Source organism: Phocoena phocoena, chromosome 7 (assembly GCF_963924675.1).
Source record: "Phocoena phocoena chromosome 7, mPhoPho1.1, whole genome shotgun sequence".
NCBI classification, from domain to species: Eukaryota; Metazoa; Chordata; class Mammalia; order Artiodactyla; family Phocoenidae; genus Phocoena; species Phocoena phocoena.
Window position 1 is genome coordinate 81,750,309 of NC_089225.1, and position 20,418 is coordinate 81,770,726.

General features: G+C 44.7%; 1 protein-coding gene across 1 annotated transcript in view; it reads left to right on the top strand.

The window, feature by feature from the left end:
- The window catches only part of KIAA2012 (KIAA2012 ortholog), a 116,293-nt gene that overhangs the window by 13,177 nt on the left and 82,698 nt on the right, over positions 1-20,418 (top strand). The window contains exons 3-10 of the mRNA XM_065880791.1: positions 1,200-1,359; positions 3,442-3,597; positions 7,339-7,481; positions 8,669-8,852; positions 9,460-9,602; positions 12,118-12,286; positions 15,587-15,736; positions 19,178-19,348. Coding sequence (XP_065736863.1) covers positions 1,200-1,359; positions 3,442-3,597; positions 7,339-7,481; positions 8,669-8,852; positions 9,460-9,602; positions 12,118-12,286; positions 15,587-15,736; positions 19,178-19,348 — 1,276 coding nt within the window. The remainder of the gene's footprint in view (positions 1-1,199; positions 1,360-3,441; positions 3,598-7,338; positions 7,482-8,668; positions 8,853-9,459; positions 9,603-12,117; positions 12,287-15,586; positions 15,737-19,177; positions 19,349-20,418) is intronic.

Consider the following 20,418-nt stretch of genomic DNA (forward strand, 5'->3'; position numbering starts at 1 on the left):
ACACAGTGCCTGGCATGTAGAAGGTGCTCAACAAATTTTTATTGCACAACCAAATGAAAAAATGGAGTGAGTGAAAGAACATAAGTCATTTTGTGTCCACTGCCCTCCCTACAACTCCCTCTCTCATGTCCTCTGGAAAAAGCCTCAAGATTTACGTGGGGCTGAGTTTTTCAGGCTCTTTTTGTACTTGAAGTACTTGCCACATAAACTGTCCAGACATGAAGGACCAGGTGATGCTCTGTGCTTGGATTCCAAGCATTCATTTAATTAACAAATTCTGAGACAGTAGAGCCAATTGAATAATAAGCCATGCTTTTTTTTTTTACCTTTAGTCAATTTATATATTAGTTATCAATCTGCCTTATTTGTCGCTTTTTCTCCAGAGAAAAAGCAAAGACTCAGATCACAATCAGTTCTTCAGTAAAGAGTGCTGTGATTGATTGGTGATGTCTGCCATGGACAACAGGGATGAGGAGAGATGTCAACACAAGGACCACGTGTTTGCTATTCTTGTGCTTAACTGATTATCCTTAGAGAATTTCTACCTCATTTAAGTGGTTATGATATTAACTTGTCCACCTTAAAGGATTATAATGAAGTGAAAATTATTTGTAGAAGATAAAGCCCTAGCCAAGTGTAAGATGTTATTATTCACATTTATTTCCCATGATGTCTTGCATAGTGACTTTGGCAGGTAGATTCCCAGAAACTTCTCCCTGGCTGAAACAAAATGCAGCAGAGCCAGATGTTTTCAAAATGCCATGCTCCTCGTGAACACGGACAGAGTTTGTCTGTCCCATTATTCATACTGCAAACATTGAACGCTGATGCTGATTTGTCGACCTGGCTTTCTCATACGGGGCCACTTTTTAAGATACTAAAATGATTTCCACAGGCTTAACTAAATGATGTGTTTTCTTTTGAGGCTCTTTATCCTTTTCTGGTGTTCTATCTCAAGATGGGATCTGGTATTTCTCATTTCTCCTTCTCCTTCCAACTGCAAATACACAGGGGCCTTTCAGAGCTTTGCTTGGTGGGCTCTTGGTTTATGTCTGTTGGCCGAGGCATCCGTTTCTGGTGCCTTCCAGCACCTTCCGGGAGTCTCCCAGATTACTGATGAGGATTGTGCTAGCCAGCCTGTATCACTGGGAGGCTCCCAGCTCAACAGCCATGCTGTTTCCTGACTGCTGTCCCCACAGAGAGAGCAGGACAGAGCCTGGCAGCCGTACCTCCACTTCCGAAGCCAACCAGAGAGCCAGGGCCTACGGTGGATCCAGCCTGGGTATTCAGCCACGAGATACCTCCGCGGCCTCCTGCGGACGTGGCCCCCTGACACCATGTACAGGCTCCAATGTGCAGGTCAGTGGGGACATGGGAGGAGGTGCACCTTGAGCCTCCCCGCCTCGCATTCTGGTGTGAGAGTGTGTTTTCCATCAAGGTCTGAAACAGCAGAATTTCAGGCCCAATTCTGTATTAATTGTGCCGTTGCACCTTTTGCCCATCAGCTTCCCCCACGTGTGCGGAGGGAGTGCAGCCTGAAGTCTTGCCTTCCCTCTACTGCCTCTCAACAGTCTCACGCTCTGCATCCCAAGCAGAACGTGCTTCCCAAGCTTCCCCATGCAGAGAATCCAGATCCTCCAGTGCAATCCCAATCTTTTACAAGGGAAGGAGAAAGAGGCCCAGAGGGGCAAAGTAATTTGTCCAAGGTCATTCAGCCAAAAGCAAAGCTGAGACCAGAAACCAGATCCTCCCCACACCCCAGGTGCCACCCTCTTCCCAACATCCCCTACTTCCCCTTCAGAGGGACCTCAGGTCCCCCAGGACGTAGAAATGTTAGGCCTCCTCCTCAAAGAAGGTGGCTCTCCAGCACAACCCACCCAGGAGTGAGACAGACACCCTGCTCCTAAACAGAGACCCCAAACACACTCTGTAATGGCTTAAAAATAAAAACAGGCAACGGCTGGGAATTAGAGTTGCCAGATTTAGCGCCTACACACGTGCACATACACACAGAGGCACGCACAAAAAAGTTACACTTGTAATATTTGGTACATATTCCTACTAAAAAAGTATTCATTGTTTATCTGAAATTCAATTTAAACTGGACATCCCATATTTTATTTGGCAAACCTACTGGGGAAGAGAGGGGAGAGCAGTAGGATTTGCCAGTGGCTACTCAGCTAGCTGCCACCTCTTCAGCACCAACGAACAGACGGGACCAGAGGAAAACTGCCTTTCTTCTTGCTCTACAGGTTTATTTCGGGAAAGGAGAGAAAACAGCTCTCTCCTCAGTAAGTGATGACTTGAAGGAAAATGAGAGATGTGCGTTTGTCCAGTAATTGGTTTGCCCCTCACGGTGGACCCACGGTTCCAGGCAGTTCCATTTATCTAACACTTGTGAGAAAGAGCCTCTTAAACAGAGATATGTTTATTGTTGGGTGGGGCGGAGGGCAGAGCAGGCCACTGCCCCATGGCCCAAGCCCAACATCTTCAAGGAGGAGAGCCCCTCTTAACATCAAAAAATGTCTCAGACCCTTCTGTGAAAGTCATGTAGCTACAATGTGTGGTTTAAGGAAAGGTCCATGTGTACGTGCATTCTTGGGCCTCTTGCCATAATTCCTCATCAAAGGCCTTCTTGAGGGTGAGACTCTCAAGCTGGAGGAGCAAAGACAATACTGGGATTTGAGATCATTGGCCCAGTGGGCTCTGCCACCCCCTTCCTTCACATCTCAGAGCTCACCACCTTTGTGATGCTGGTATGTTCCCATCTTTCCACTCCTATGATAAATCCTCGCCACCCTTCAGGCACACATCTTCTACAAAGGCTTCTCTGACAAATCTAGCCAATGTTGAGCTCCTCATTTTCTGGCCTTATATAACACTGACACTTGGGACCACACGCATAGAGCAGAGGAGAGCTTTGTCTCTCCAACAGACTATTAGTGCCTTTAAAAAGGACCCATGTCTGGTTTCTCTGTATCCACCCTACTGCCCAGTAGAGAGGTGGACCCAGTAGAGAGAGAGACCATTGATAAGCCCTCAATAAATACTTATAGAATGGATTGAAAATCATGGGGGTTGCAGAAGCAAGCAGGATATATCCATGAGAAACCTTTAGATTTCCTCCCGAGGCAGGAGGTGCCTTTTGGCCAACCCCAAAGAAGCAGCCATGTTTCTTCCACAAGGGGGACCCAATTCCTGGGAATGGTGGAGCGGAAGAAGTATATATGTGGCACAGGACCAGAGGCACCCAAGACACTAGACAGAGAACCCTCTATGGCTTCTATCTGACTTTTTAATCTCTCGCATCTTCTAATTGTCTTCCTTAATGGGCAATGTCCAAAACTAAGACTAATGCAAGTGAGGAACCCTATAGTTATCACCAAGACGTCTAGACTGGCAACCATTACTTCTACCAATAACTCCTGACCTACTCTTCAGGATACATCAAGGATTCTGTCCTGCTCCAGGAAAGTCAACTTAATGTACCAAAGAATCTCAGGCCACAACAGGATCTTTCAGGTGTACCCCCCAACTACCATCTCCTGCCTGTCTTCCCTCCATTTTGGATTCAACCAGGAAAATCTTTGGAACAAGGTACATGTTGATTTTATCAAACCAGACCTCAAATACTTGGATTTTTAACAGCTTAAAATGAAGTTTTCCAAAATAAGGTCTAGGGATTCTGGGTTTCATTGTCCTCATCTGTAAAATGAGGGAGTTAGTCTAGACCAGCACCATCCAATAGTACTTTCTGCAATGATGGAATGTTTTATACATATATATTTTTTTATACATATACGTGTGTATATATATGCATGTATGTATATGTATACATACATGTATATGTGTGTATATATATATATATATATATATATATATATATGCTGTCCAATTCCAATATAGTAGCCATCAGCCACATGTCGCTATTGAGCTCTTGAAATGTAGGTAGTATGACTGTGAAAATGAGTTTTTAAATTTTATTTACTCTTAATTAATTTACATCTAAATAGCCACATGTGGCTAGTGGCTACTGTATTGGACAGTGCATATCTAGAGTCTAGATTTTAGACGATTTCTTATGTCTTTTTCACTCTAACACTCTTTAACCTGTGGCTTTGTGGCAATATCATAAGAAAAAATACAGGCTTTGGAGCCAGAAATCTGGCTGTTCTGCAATGGCTGTTCTTTCTCTTATTAGATGTAAGATCTTGAGCCAATCACTCAACCTCTTTGAGCTTGTTTGCTTATCTCTGTAATGGACATAATAAGGCCTACCTCGTTACTGCACAGAAAATTGTGAGCTGTCTGTAAGCTGTTCAGTACTATGGAGGTTCCACCTGTCAATATTATTGTTGGGAACTTGAAGCATTAAAAGAGCCAGATTTGCTTTGCTAAGGGACATGGGAAAAGATGACTGGATAAAGATGACTGGGCAAAGAATAGGGTCTTGACTAGTACCAGAGTTTTTGAGAAACGAGAAGGAAAGGACAAGAGCCTAACATAATATAAAGTTAATTTTTATGAAATGAAAAAGGAATTTTCCAGAAACAATAGTCGTGCCTAACCAAGCCCTGTACTTGCAGAACAATCTAGTCAGGATAAGTAGAGAATCTGATCTATCAAATGGAGTGGAGAGGAACATGGCAGGTTCACAGAGCCTGGTGCCATAAACATGCCTACCATATACCTCCCTTAAGTCTAGACTCCATTATCAAGGAATTTTGGTCATAACCTTGTCCAGTAGTTCATCTGTGGGAAACATGCTGGTCAGGCAATTGTATTTCTCTTTGTAATTATACCCCGGTCTATATATCAGTCTCTATGCACTTTGCTAATGTGGGTCAACATCTCTGAGACCAGTTGATTCTGAGGCACTGATGAGATCAAGTTTCTGGGCCATCCATGTACTCACCCAGTAATCCTCCTGTGCTGGAACCTTCTGCCCTTCCCCAGGTGGCACCCCACCTTGCCATTGCCTAATGCCTTCTTGCTTCAAAAATTCTACTGTCTCCAGTTAATATCCTTAGACTTCGATGCCCTAAGATCTAAAAATACTGGACTGTGGACTACAGTACTTCCATTTGAGGGTGGATCAACACTGCACACCTAAGTGACTTCCCTAATTGATGCCATATATGGAGGAGTTGTCACAATCAGGCAGAAACAGAGAGGCAATATTAAATAGTGATTAAACACATGCCCATTAGCACCAGATTCTAAGCCATGTGACCTCTCTGGGCCTCAGTTTCCTCATTTATAAAATGAAGATGACCATACCCACCTATACCTCACAGGATTGGATGTGGGACTTAAACGGGATAATGCAGTATCTGGCTCATAGCAAGTGTTCAGTAAATGTTAGTTATAGACCTCCCTACCTTGTGGTTTTTAAGCATAACTGTAATGCCCAATTGCCCATGATCACAGGGACCAAAAATCAACTTGTAAGGAAGGAAAAATAGCTCAGAGACTATAGCCTGAACCCTGACTGATGGTTTATTTGTTTTAACTTTATCTCCCCTTGGTCTCCGTCTCCTTGCCAGACACTGTATTGGAGAAAGTAGCAAAAGTCCTGGCTGCAAATCTCAGATCCCCCAACAATGTGATGTTGGCTAAGTCACTTATGCTTTGTGCATACTTAGTTTGCTCATCTGTAAAATGGTAGTAGTGGTGTCTGCGTTCCACTCTCTCTGGGTTGTTGTAAAAAACCATAGGAGAAGACACAGGTAAAAAAGCTCTCTAAGAGCTCTAAATTACTATCCCCATGCACACTGTTTGGGTAATCTGAACCCATATTTGAGATAGAGAGAGACCAAGTTGTGTGGTCTCCTTTCAACAACTGAAACTTCCAATACCTTGCTTGCAAACCTGTTTCTGTTAAGCATAGATAAATGAGCCACAGATGATGTTTACTAGAAGGATCTTGGTTTCCCTCACATAGATTGAGTCATATATTCAATATCACCTGGGATACAGCCAAAGGGAAGAATGCCTCTCTATATCCTCTCGCCCCAGAGCACCCTGCCCCAACTTAGCCAGTCTGCCATATAATACCGTTCAGCAGGTGAGTGGCCATTTGGCCAGAGTTTCACTTCCTCTACCCTCAGAAATGCATTTGGCTCCCTGGTGAATCTGACCAGGAAGGATGGCCCTGAAGTCCAGCTTGACCCCAAAGGATCATTCTAGAACACACAGAAAGGTCTTTAGTGCTCCATCCTATATGAAGTTGAGGCTTTCTTGGGAGCAGGCCTAACGTGGCCCTGGGCCACCCCAGATTCAGGGATTCCCTGGGTCACTAAAACCTGAGCAGTCCCCCTGAACCTACGTCTGCATCTGCCCCACCAACACTCTCAGCATCAGCTCAGACCCAAAGTAGCCTTCAGGAGCCAATGGGCAGAGGAAGGGGAGCTGCAGGGAGGGAGTAGTCCCACAGATAAGCACTTGGCTCTTGACCCAGTGACACCAAGGATGAGAATGATGTAAGGGAATGACAAGCGTTGGGGAGTATGGGGGACAGTGAGGCTGGCTGGGAGCCTCCAGAAGCCCAGCGCTCCAACATACACAGAGCCCCTGAGGGCTTCCAGCGCCTCTGGTTGAAAGACAGCCCCATTGTTCCACGGAGCTGCAAGCAGAGAGTGGAGGTGTTGCTAAAGCGGCTCCAAACGAGGAAAGTTTGCCAGACTGTTTCAGCAATAAATTTACCTTGAGTAAGTGATGAAAATAGCTGCAGGACCCTTTAAACCATCGATGAAAGATCTGTTAACTATGCTGGAGTCATCTGTTGACTCAGATCCTTCCTGAGGGTTACACAGACAGGGTAAGTGCAGATTGCTAAGCAGTGCATTTGCCTGAGTTTTTCTACAAGTAAATGGACAGCAGACATCCCAGGAAATCAAATGCTTCAGACTGAGCATCTCAGTGACAACAGAGCAGGGCTGCAGGTCACCCCACCATCATCACACCTCTGTTATCCCCGAGTCCCTCACAGTTTACAAAGGGGTGTCATGTTCATGATCTTATTTGAGCCCCAGACAACTCTGCAAGGAAGCGAGAGCAAGAAATCAGTATCCCCATTTTACAGATGAGGACACTGAGTCCATGAAACAAAGACTCAACCTTGAGCCTCCTGACTCTTAAAGCAGTTCTGTTCCACTGACCTGGGTGCCACTTCCGTGGAGGCACTAGCAGAAATACAGTAATAAGGAGGGAGGAGGAACAAGGGCCTTGATCGACACTTTTGCTCAGAAAAGCAAGAAGGAAGGCAGTTTGGAAGCAGCTAACAGCATCATACCTATCTCTGGGCCTGTGAAGTTGACACACTGTTCACCTTTGCAGGTCAGCAGGGCCTGGATGAAGGGGAAGCTGGGGCTGGTGGACACATGGACCTGGGCTCTGTAGCCAAGAACCATGGCAGCCAGGGGACTCGCTTGCCACCACTCAGGAAGCAGCCCTGGCAGGAAGATGAAACCCAGGCAGAGGTACCATTTCTAATGGGGTCCCCTCTGTCACTATTCTTCTTGACTTTAGAGATAATGCTCCCTCCCTTCACCATTTCTTGGGGTCCTCCAGAGAAGAGAAGAGTACTTTGAGCCTACTGACCCCTGTTTCCCAAAGTGTCACCTGTGGAACCCTAGCATTGCCAGATGCTCCATGCAAAAAAAGGGTTTCTTGGCCAAATACATTTGGGAAATGCAGCACACCATATCCTCCTCCCAGAGAGTCACAGTGCACATTTGACCATGGACCATAGGTAGTTCTATAGGTAAAGTGGCTGGTTTAGCTTTAACTCATGGTTTTCCAATCTTACTTAACCACAGATCCTCCCTACACTCTTCACCCCATCTAGGCAGCTCTAGTCTTCTCTAGAAAAAAGAGCATTTTGGCCTTAGAGTTGGAAAAGCCTTGTTTTGAGTCCTGCATCTTGCTAGCTGTGGTGACTAACTTAACTAACTTTGAACCTGAATTACCTCTCTTGTAAAATGGAGCTGTTATCATACACACCTCCCAAGGTTGCTATAAGGATTAAATAAGTTAAAATGTAAAAATGCTTTCTAAACTCTAAGGCCCGTGTGTGTGTGTGTGTGTGTACAAGGTGACAGTGGTTCAGAGAAACGTAGACAACACGTGCTCCTATCTTGAATAAACATGTATGACTTACAAGCAGGTCACACACCAATGAAACAGGAAAGGGGGAGAAGAGAAGTACCACCTAGTGAGAGAGAAGAGACATTTTATGATGGATAAAGACAATGATACTAGCGTGAATATACTTAATGCAGAACTATACACTTAAAAATGGTTAAAATGATAAATTTTATGCTACGTATCTTTTACTACAATAAAAAAAAGTTTGCCAAAAAGAAAAGACAGTGATACTAATGCTTGATTTTTAATTTTTTGATTTTGATTTTTAAATTTTTTGCAAGAAAGCACTATATGTCAGGCATGGTTAAATGTCATTCTCTCTATCACCAATAATAAAATGTTTTATTATAATAAACATCATGAAATATCTTGCCATTATAACCATGTTTTTCTTCCCAGGCTGCTAAGGAGATTTCATCCTTGGAACCACCAGTCTAGCCACAAGGTCTGACTGTTATAGGAACCTGCTCTGTTCCTTTACAAAACCTGTTTTCAGGAATGCGTATCTGTCGTTCCCTAGGACACGTCAAAAGGGAATCACCGTTGCATCCACACTTCAAAGGAAAGCCACCATGAAAAAACACAGCAAACCTCCAGGAGGGCCCTTGGGCATGCCCGCATCGATCATTCTTGGCTCCTGCGTGACAAATCCCACACGACATTCTATGGAGGCGCCTTCCCCAACAGGAAGGCAGATCTCAGCGGTAAGAAGCCAAATATCTTGCTTGTTGATCTCGGTAAACCTGATCCTGCAGAGAGCACTGAGGCAGGCTGAGTGTCACTTCCTCATGCCACTCACCTTAGAAAATAACTGCCAAAGTCCAGCTGGAGGTAGGAATGAGACCAGTCCTCAACCGCACACATTCCGCAGTCAGACTGCCTGCGCTCAAATTACCCCCACTTACTAACTGTGACCTTGGGCAAGTTATTTAATCTTACCGAGGCTCCGTTTCCTCATCTGTAGAATGGGAATAATAATAATACCTCCATAAGGCTATTATGGGGATTCAGTTAATGCATATAAAATACTTTGCATGATTCTTGTCCCATAGTTAACACTTAATACATAGTAACTATTATTATAATTGTTATTATTCTCCCTATCACCTGACTCAACCAACAAGAACCCAACCCAGATAATGAGATTAGGGCTCCCTGAAGCTGCCTCAGCCAAAGCCATGGCTGTCTGAGTGCCTCGGCACTCTCTTTGCCTCTCTTCCCATTAACCCAAAAGTGATAAAAGTTGAAAGTCAACTGTCCATTCCCCACCCCGGCAACTAATAAGTTCTTGTTCCCATCCTGTTTCTACAGACAGACAAGGGAATATGAAACTCCACCAGGGCAGAAGCAGCCACTTGTTCCAGGAGCCTCCTGCTGAAAGGTGTCTTTTCCTTCCTGTAGCGTCTGCCACGGGCTCAGAAAAAAACACATCTGGAGAAGCGAGGAGGAGAAAGGTTGTGTGTGTGTGTGTGTGTGTGTGTGTGTGCTTTTAAGCATGCGCGCGCTTAAAAGATTCATCTCAATCTAGGAATGAGGTGACTCAAAGGGATGTCTCAGAGAACAGGCCTCACTTGCTTCTGCGCTCACCGGGTGGAGCTGGACTAAAGCTGTAGTAATTTACTAAATGTTGAAAATAGTGAAGTACAGGAAATTTCAGCTGCCCCCGATTAAAGCGTTATGGTGTTAACCAAACTTTCTGGTGCCAACAGAATCCTTTTTTCTGTTAAGGGGCTGAGGTTTATCTGTAAGCATGTAAGGACAGAATTTGAGTTTGTAAGCAGCTGACCCACTTCAAACTCAAAATGCTGGAACCCAGAAATGGTTTTGCTTAATTTGAGGGTCTGTCACCTTTGAAAATGTAGGATAAATTTTGCAGGTTTATCAACCCCCTTCAGAAGTCAGGTACACCTTCCTTAAAGACGTCCTTCGCTGTCTCTGGCCTGGTCCTGCCTTGAAATTCTGTGTGGGTCTTCAGTTTGGTTGGGAGGCACCTGTGCTGAGTGGGAATGAGCAGGGACTCTGGAATGTTCTGCCCGTGGCAGCTGTGTTACTCGAGCCAGTGGCTCACCACTCTGAGCTATAGTGACCTCCTCTGATAATAATAATGCCAGCCTCACAGGGCTGATAGAAGGATGAAAGGAGATGAAGCATTTATGTGAAAGTATCTTGTGTCCAACTGGAAACAACAGCAGTGTTAGTTCATGGTGGGGATTCATACCATCTGAAGTGGTCCTGAGGAGCCATGGGCACACCAGGTGGTCCTGGTGCCAGTGAGGGAGGTCGTTTTCAGTCTGTTCAGGATTTTCTCAGATTTTCCATGTCTAAGCTGATCTAAACCTTTCCATTCACACCAGAAGGGCATCTGTCTTCCCAGGTTCCTTTGAACCAGGAGTAAACAGCAGGCCTGACCTGCCAGGGTCACTCAGGCCTAAGGAAAGCCCTCAATCTCACACCCAGTTCAGCCCAGAACCGAGCCAGGCTCAGAGGACAGGAGTCCCTTCCCTCGACCCATGTATATGATTTAGCAGAGGAAAGCAATATTTTCCACTATATTAAAACTCTGTAAATTTTTAATTACAATAGAGAAATTAAGGCTTGGCTTATCAGCCATACCTCACACAAACCATTTGAGTTTCCACATAGATTTCCCAATGCAAACCTTGTCAAACAAAATACACAAGGTCAGTATTCAGAAGAGGGCAGTTGGTGGGCAGCCGGCACCTGGACAGTGGAGGTCTCCAGGGACATAAATATGCTATGTGCATGTGTTGGGTTAATCATTTTCTTAACGTCTCATAATTATACATATTACCCTAATATATTTGGGTGAATTTCCTTCCTCATTCAACTCTAAACACGTTAGGATACTTGTGTGTGTTTCTAATCTTTTTTCTTTTTGAACACTGAAAAAGTGAGAGACGTTTTTATTTTTCCTCCTGTGAAACTGAAGTCCCTGAAACCCAGCACACGTATACATTTCATAGAACCAAGTTCATATGTTAAAAGCTGCAAACTAAAAGGAGAAATTTTCAGCAACTTCTGAATAATTGGAAACAGGAGACTCTAAGTACTACCCATAACTCCTTTCTCTCTCTCTCTCTCTCTCTCTCTCTCTCTCTCTCTCTCTCTCCGTATACATATACACATACACCACACACACACATATGTTTTGGGGTTTTTTGGACATAAAAAAACTGGGTTACAGTTGTGACTGATTCTGACACACAGTGATTTTTTTCTAGCTATGTTCATATTACAGACGTGTGGAGATGCCTAAGTATTCTGCTAGTGGCAAGATTAGGTATTAAACCCTAATGAAAGAAGAGTCTTCTCTCAAAGAAATATCATAGAAAAAAGTCTAGTTCCAAACACTGTTGTAACTACATATAATTAACTCATTTAATCCTCATGGCAATTTATGAGGTGGGAAGTATGATTACTCCCATTTTACAGAGGAAGAAATTGAAGCTTAGAGAGATGACATGAGGAAAGCAAACACAAATGTGTATTCCTACTTTCTGCCCTTTCTTACCTACAGGTTTGCACAGTCCACAATCTGAGCCATACTTTTTTCTCTTAACGACACAAGCCAAGATTTCTCCTTCTCCGGACATGGAAATCTCAGCTCTATCATTTTAATCTGGCTCAGTTTCCCGACTGCAAGAGAAAGACTGTATTTCCTCACAAAGGCTCTTGAATTTACCACATTTATACTTCTAGAGCAATCAGAGGCTAGGTTAATGGGTGCATAACCAAGTTCCCATGAAGCAAAGCAGCCCTACTCTCGTGAGTTGACCGGTTTCCAGGTCTGTCAGCTTTATCTCCCAGCCCTGGGTACAGAAGAGACATTACACTCAGCAGCTTCTGATGCTGGAGATTCAGTAAGATACAATGTCATTTATCCCTTGCAGGCAGCAAGATTTAGATACCTGCCAGATGGGGGTGTGTTTGTTTTTACATTTTCTCCAGGCACCAAAGGCTTTGAAATCACCTCCTGTCTCAGAGGAATCACCCAGAGTCCTGGACCCCCTGAGGAGTCAACTTAAAGCCAATAAGCCCCCAGCAGAGCTCTTCATCTTCCCCATGGAGATTCATTTCCATACCCAACACCCCCCAAAAGGAAAGGCACGAAGAAGAGGTAGGTCCCTGTGACTCGGTCTCCTGAGGGAACCCGGCAGGCCAGGAAGGATTGGGGTATGGGTCCCGCTAACGTAGCCCTCTCCCAAATTGTGGCTGACACTCTTCAGGGTCACCCCCTTGAGAGAACTTTTTTTTAAAGAAAGAAAAAGGATAAGTCTACAAGTAGCTCTCTTCTGGTCATACTCAACTCAATTTTTAAAATATTTATTGAGTCCTCGTCAAGCAGAGCATTTTGCTAAACTGTGGAAGAAAATGGAAGTCAGCCATACACATAAATTAAGTCCAATGCACCGTAGATGTTATAAAGGTGCAAGAATTTTCAGGCAGCTTACAACAAATAAATGCAATATATTAAGAAGGACAAATAAAATTGAAATTGAAAAAATAAAACACCTGGTTAAAAAGAGTAGAGAAATAGATGTTATCAGACATCTGGGATGAATTCATTGCTTTTGGTAAGCACTGGATTTAGATGAGTTACCTGGCAGCCAAGATAAAGAGGATCTTTGGATCTTTGGACCTTTGCTTTATAAAAGAAAGATAAGTTTGTCTGAAGAGCCATTTTCCTGATTTTTTGTAATTTATTTTATTGAGGTATAGTTGATTTACATTGTTGTTAATTTCTACTGTACAGCAAAGTGATTCAGTTATACATATATATACATTCCTTTTCATATTCGTTTCCATTACAGTTTATCACAGGATACTGACTATAGTTCCCTGTGCTGTATAGTAGGATCTTGTTGTTTAACCTGTATTATCATATAATATACAAACCTGTATATCATAGTTTACACCTGCTCATTCCAAACTCCCCGTCCTTCCTTTCCCCACTGCCCTCCCCCTTGGCAACCACAAGTCTGTTCTCTATGTCTGTGAGTCTGTTCCATTTTCCTGATTTTGAATTAGGTACCATTATTATGCAATGTTAGATGATTTCTACAATCCTTGTCAGGGAAGAGATTTTGAGCTTCTAAGCAAAGTGCTAAGACAGTACAGGTAAGGGAGAGAGCAATTCCAACTGGGACTTAGAAAGGCTTTTTGAAAGAGGCTTCTGAATGACCGCTCAGCTCACCCTGCACCCTGCACAAGGAGAAGTTCTTTCTGACCTTCCCAAGCCATTCCACATTCTTGCCCCTGGGACTTTTCTGGGCAAGCCGAGACAAAAGGCAACTCTCTAAACAGCTGACTCCAATTTTGAAGAAGTCCTAGTTCTGAGCTTTCTAGAAACTTCAGCAAAAACGGCCACTGATTTCTCAGTTTTTGCTCTACGGCTGTTTGGAATTCTCACTATGAAGAAGAATGTCTGTTAATCTTAAAAGACCAGTCAATGGAAGGGGTCATAAGGGAACTTTCTGAAGTGATGAAAATGTTCTATATCCTGGTTGGTTGCATGTATATATATACATTTGTCAAAACTCATTGAACTGTACACTTAAGATCTGATCTGCACATTTCACTCCATACATTTTAACTTTCAGAAAAAAATTACTTAGCTCCTTAAAAAAAACACATAGTATTACAGTATTTTTAAATGTAGGTTTTTCTTATTATTCAGGTGTGATGAGGCCAATAGAGATCAGGAGACAACTGCCAGTGAAAAGATAGTCTGTTACAGTTCGCAAGAGGAGAGAGCATGCCATGACCCTTGAGGCCACATGGAGAAGAACCAGGGTCAGCTAGGAAGCAGAAGGGCTGGCGGAGTGGGGATGGGGGGGGCATGTGGGATGGGCAAGAGTCTTTATTGCATTTTTGGCAGGAAGGAATGGGCGAGGCAGGGCAAGCAGGCTAAGCCGGTTTGGGATTGGCCAGTTTGAAAAGTTTGGGCAGGCTCTGTGCATCAGGGCTGTCCCTGGTTGTCTGGTACCTGGCCCTGGGGTCATTAAGGCAGGGGGATAGTGGCCTGGAAGTGTTAAGGAGGTCATGGCTGGGGGGGGGGGGAGGGGCTCTAGATTGATTGGTTTCCATATGAAATGTGCACTTGCAGGTGGTCCTTTACAGTCTCTAGGAACTGGCTAGCCCTGGGAGGGACAGCCTCCCCAGGGTGAGTAAGGTCCCAGATGTCAAAACACTAGAATAAAAAGATATGCTTACTGATTCACTTTGCTGTACACCTGAAACTAACATTGTAACTCAACTATACTCCAATTAAAAAAAAAAAGACATGCTTAATATACACAAAGAGAGGACTATTTGCAGGATTTGGTTAAATCCTGATTATCTCCCATGATGACCCTGGAAGGACGGTCACCAGGCCATCATGGACCAGATTCTTAAACCTATTAGATCCATTGAGCTTGCCAACACTGACAAATGAAAAATAGAAATAAAATATACAGAAAGTGAATCCATTGAGTTCTTCCTTCTTTTGTATGTCAGTGAGGACTCCTTCAGTAACAGGTGTTAGAAGCCTAACTCAAACTCTCGTAAGCAAAAAAAGAAATGTATTCACTCATGTAATTGGATAGTGCAAGGACTAGCCAACTCCAGGCTCAGCTGGATCCAGGCCTCAGAAAATGTCCTCTGGGCACTATTTGTCTGAGTCTCTCAGCTCTGTTAGCCTTTCCTCTCAAGCACGTTGTCCCCATGTGGTGGTAAAGATGGCCTCCTGCAATTCCATGACAACTTGTTAACCCCGGTAGAAAGGATATGCCTCTTGGACTTCCCTGGTGGCGCAGTGGTTAAGAATCCACCTGCCAGTGCAGGGGACACAGGTTCGAGTCCTGGTCTGGGAAGATCCCACATGCTGCGAAGCAACCAAGCCCGTGTGCCACAACTACTGAGCCTGCACTCTAGAGCCCACTAGCCACAACTACTGAGCCCATGCACCACAACTACTGAAGCCCCCGCACCTAGAGCCCGTGCTCCACAACAAGAGAAGCCATGGCAATAAGAAGCCCATGCACCGCAAGGAAAGTAGCCCCCACTCACTGCAACTAGAGAAAGTCTCTGCTCAGCAACAAAGACCCAATGCAGCCAAAAATAAATCAAAGAATAAATAAATTTATTTTAAAAAAGAAAGGATAATGCCTCTTAAAAGCTCTTGCAAAAAGTACCAAACTTGCCTGTGATTGGCCAGGCTTGGGCTATGTGCCCACCCCGGACCCAGTCACCGTGGCTAAAGCAATGAGGTGCTCTCGTTAGCCAGGCTTCAGTCACTTGCCCATCCCTGGAGTCAGGGAACGGACCACCCAAACCACATGGTCTGAGTGAGAGAAAGATGGGTCCCCAAAAAGAAGAGAGAGCTGGCAAAAACCACAGATGTCTACTACAACTTGGCTTTCTCTTTGTCTCCTAGGTGCTCCTGTTTCTGAGTCAGCACCAGAAACAGAAGAAGAGTCCAGGCCTTTATGGAGGCCTCCCCTGAAGCAGGTGCCCCTGAAAAGGCCAAGGGAATTAACAGTACATCTCCCAGTAGGCACAGGGAGGGACACACTCTTGCCTCAAGGTAGCTATTCCTTCCCTCCAGCAACCCACAGGGATCTCAATCCAAAGGAGAGCCAGGCAAGACACATCAGGGTCCTCAGCCATAAAAAGGAGGCTAGAGGGACTTCCCTGGTGAAGCAGTGGTTAAGAATCCGCCTGCCAATGCAGGGGACACGAGTTCGAGCCCTGATCTAGGAAGATCCCACATGCCTTGGAGCAACTAAGCCCGGGCACCACAACTACTGAGCCTGTGCAGTACAGCCCACGAGCCACAACTGTGGAGCCTGCGCTCCTAGAGCCCATGCCCTGCAACAAGAGAAGCCACTGCAATGAGAGGCCCACACACCACAACTCATCGCAACTAGAGAAAGCCCGTGCTGAGCAATGAAGACCCAACGCAGCCAAAAATAAATAAATAAATAATTTTTTTAAAATAAAGAGGCTAGAAGGGAGGCCACTCCTCCCCGGCCACTTGAAGATGGCTTCTGCTCAGGCAGCAGCTGCCTTAACCAAAGTGCTGCAGTGAAACCAACTTCCTGTCTACCTCACAAGTTACTTACTCACTAAATCAAACCCCCTACTAATATTTCCTGGTTGCAGATGTAAAACAGCACCAAACTTACTACGTATTTGCTGCATGCTCTATAGTTTCTCCCATGTTTTTAACCAATGGGATTTCATTTCTAATCTATTTGGGACTATTCATGAGAAGTTCATAATATCAACAAAAGGCATCACTCCAGTTTTTCAAAACATCTGAAATTATACATGTGAGTGCATCAAAGTGTATATTTTTATGTGTTGATAGGTTGGAAATAATGGGCCATATTTAGAAAGCTCTATATTTTCACAAAACTGAAGCTCCTTCCCCAAGGGCAAGATGACAGTATCACAAATGCTAGGTGATCTCTGAGGGGTGGTAATCGGAAGAAGTAGAAGGATGAACATTCATATTTAAGGAGTTCTTCCTCAGTGACAGGCACTGGCCTCAGGTTTTAACACATCTTATCTCATTTACTTCTCACAACAGTCCTACCCTCATTTCACAGATCAGAAATCTGAAGCCCTGGGAGATGAGTGACTTGTTTGAGGTCACACAATTATAAGTGGTCTCGCTGGGCTTGGAGCTGAGGCCTTCCAGTGTCAGAATCTGTGCTCTTATTCATTATACTGCACGGCCTCTCAGAATAAAAAAAACAAAATGAACCCAGGTCAGGATGTTCTTGAGACATTTCCATTTTGAGAACGTCCTTTGATTAACGAGGCAGGCGCTTGTTTACCATATCTCTTAAGTGAGAGTTAATCATCCTAAAGACTTCTAAGTTTTTTTAAAATATCCACATATGGGGACTTCCCCGGTGGTCCATTGGTTAAGAATCCGCCTTCCAGTGCAGGGGACGTGGGTTAGATCCCTAGTCAGGGGACTAAGATCCCACATGCCGCGGGGCAACTAAGCCTGCGCGCTCTAAAGCCCGCGTGGCACAACTAGAGAGAAGCCCATGTCGCAGTGAAGATCCCACGTGCTGCAACTAAGACCCGATGCAACCAAATAAATAATAAATAAATAAATAATATATATATTTTTTTAATCCTCATACGGCAAGGGTCACTCTACGTGCAGACAGGTAAGAAAGCAGCTTAGCCCCTGTGCACCACAACGTCGGGGCCACCGCCTGAGCCACCAGGAGGGATGGGCAACACCAGGGAATTTCATCTTTGGTGCTGCTCACCTCACACTGCCCTCCACTTGTTTTGAGCTGCCATGTCCCCTGGGGACCCAGTATCTAGAGCCTGTCCATCCTCTGCTACCCTGCCAGGAGGAAGCTGGGCTAAGAAGTCCCTGGTAGCTTGGTTAGTTCAGTGTGTGACTCAACTGGGTAGTAGATGCATTAAAAAAAAAAAAAAAAAAAAAAAAGGTCTAAAGAGGCAAGATTTTCATGGCAATCTTTCTCACACAGGGGTCCCTGGAGCAAGGGTGTTTAGAACTAGTAAGCGGGACTCTCATCGCCCCAGAGGTTGCACAGACCCATTTACGTGCTTAGCTCTGGATTGTTTCACTTCTCATATCATAAAAATGAAGCCAGATTTTTTATACGCACATATACACACATACATATTTTATTTTATTGCTGAACCATCCGAGACTAAACTGCAGACTTTGTACATTTCATCCCTTATCAGCACGTATCTCCCAAGAGCAAGGATATTCTCCTTGTAACCACAGTACAATGATCACATTCAAGAAAATTAACATTGATGTAATACTCTTTTCTAATATATAGTCCACATTCAAATTTCTCTAATTACACCAGTAATATTCCTTACAGTTGTTTTTTTTTCCCCCAATCAATCCAGGATTCCACTCAGAATCATACATTGTATTTAATTGTCACATCTCTTTAGAATCTTTTCATCTAGAACACTTCCCCAGTCTCATTTTTCATGACACTGACATTTTTGAAGAGTTTAGGCTAGTTGCTTTACAGAATTATCCTCAATTTAGGTTTGTTTCCTCATGATTAGATTCAGATCAAACATTTTTGGCAAGAATGGCATGCTGGTGACGTGTGCGTCTCAGTGCATTACATCAAGGGACACAAAATATCCCTTTATATTAATTCCCTTTGTTATAAGTTGTTCCATTATAAGTGATGTTAAATTTCATTATTTGGTTAAAGAGATGTCTTTCTCCATTGTTAAGACACCTCTTCCCTTTGTAAATAAGTAGCTTGTGATACTTGGAGACTGTGTGTGAAGCCAGCCTTTAAACACAAACACCAAGAGTGTGTCGAACATGAAATAAAGACCACTCTCTCTGAGATTAAGACAAGGTCCCAATCACTTTTAGATTACCCTCTAAAAATTAGGTTTTGCCCTCCCTAGAGCAGCTCCTAGAGCAGAGCCTGTTTTGGGAAAGAGTGAGAGAAAGAACAAAATGGAGGTCAAGACGTGCTTTGTGTTTATCATCCATCCTGTTACCCTCTAACTACCATCTAGAAGGGGCTACTTTGTACTTTATGACCTGGAGGAGCCATGAGATCACTGGTTCTGCTTAGAAAAATTGCTTTGTGGTTGGAACTCTGCAGCCAATAGTCCCATGAGCTTTAACGCTGGGGTCTCCCCAGTTAGGGAAGGACCTTGCAGCCCCCCTAGTCTATCTCCTATCTCAGGAGCCCATCAATAGGATGAGGATAACAACAACCACTGTTCAGTTCCTCCCAGTTCTTGGAGGTTCCCCAACAGTAGGGCTGCTATTCTAGCCAAGAGTAATCCCACCTTGGCTGTGGGAGATACCCGGCCTCTGCTCCTTAGCAGGGCTGGAAAAGAGAGACAAACTTGAGAATGAGGGGAATAAGTGATCCTAGACACTAGGAGCCACATCAACAGAATTAGAAAAGAGGTTCCTTCACTTTCTTACTGATCCAAATTCTCACTCATACTTTTTCTCCTTTTGCTTTTGAAGAGGATGATGCTCCAACCCAGGATGGCACCCCACCACCGTCCCTGACGGAAGGAAGAAAAGGTCCAGAGAGCCAGAGGGGCCTGGACAGCCCCAGGACATCAGGCCACAGCAGCCCCATGGGCCCCCTACATGTGAGACAGGCCAGCGGGGCACTCCCAGCAGCAGGACAAGGTAATCACTCCCGGGGTGCATGGATGCACCCTCTTGGCTTGTCTGTGGCTCTGGGCTCATTTTAATCATCTTCCAGGGCCACACATAAGCTGTCTGAAAGCCACCCCATTGAAAAAGGGAAATCAGCAGTGTTTCCAATGCTGTCAGTGGGATTAACGGTCACCACGCATATTCCTCAAGAGCCAGTACATGTTTTAAGGGTTTTCTGCACCAACAGGCACTGCCAAGCTGTTCTGTGCTTTCCTCGCTCCCGGCCGCAGCGTGTGATGACACAGCCCCCTGCGCTCATCAGGGAGACTCGCTACTGGGCTTACCAGGCATTCTCAACACCGAGCCATAACCCTGCACGGGGCAAGGGAGCCTGGGGACGCTGCCAACAGGAAGAGTCCCCGGGGAGGAGTCACCCTCCGGCCCAGGGCAGAGCCTGAGGCCTGTGCACAGAGAGAAAAGGACTCTGGATTTCTACTGAAGGATGAGGCAGGCAGGGCCACACCCTCTATGACTTAGCCCCACTCAGAGTTCTTATCCTTAAGAGCCAACAGTCCAGGAGGAAACTAAGACAGTGCAATAACAGCTTCCACGGGGTCTTTGATCTAAACGCAGCACATAAAGCAAAAGTTGCTTAGGGTCCAAATTACCCCTGAAAATCCCTTAGGGAGGGGCCATGCTGGAGACCAACAAACCATTTTCTAGAAAGTGCAGCCCAATCAGCTGTTCCTCCCTCATCGGGTGATGGGTGGCTTTCTCTGATTGAGCACCAGATGAAGGAGCTGGTGTGTGTTTGGGTGCCAGACAATGTGAACAAAGTATCTCTGTTAACAGCAGAATCACACTCAGGGCCTAGAGAAGCTCACACTCGAGAGGAATGTGGCAACTGAGAGCTACCAAGAAGACAACAGATACCACAGCTTTCGTCCCATCCCAGGCTCGCTCAGAGACAGATGCCTCACTATTTAAATCCTGCTCGCCTGCGTTCCCCCTGCCTCGACCCAAGCATTTATTTATATTTGAAGCCTTGTAAGCATAAATTCAATACATGGATCAATAATTCCATATGTGCTTGCAGTTCC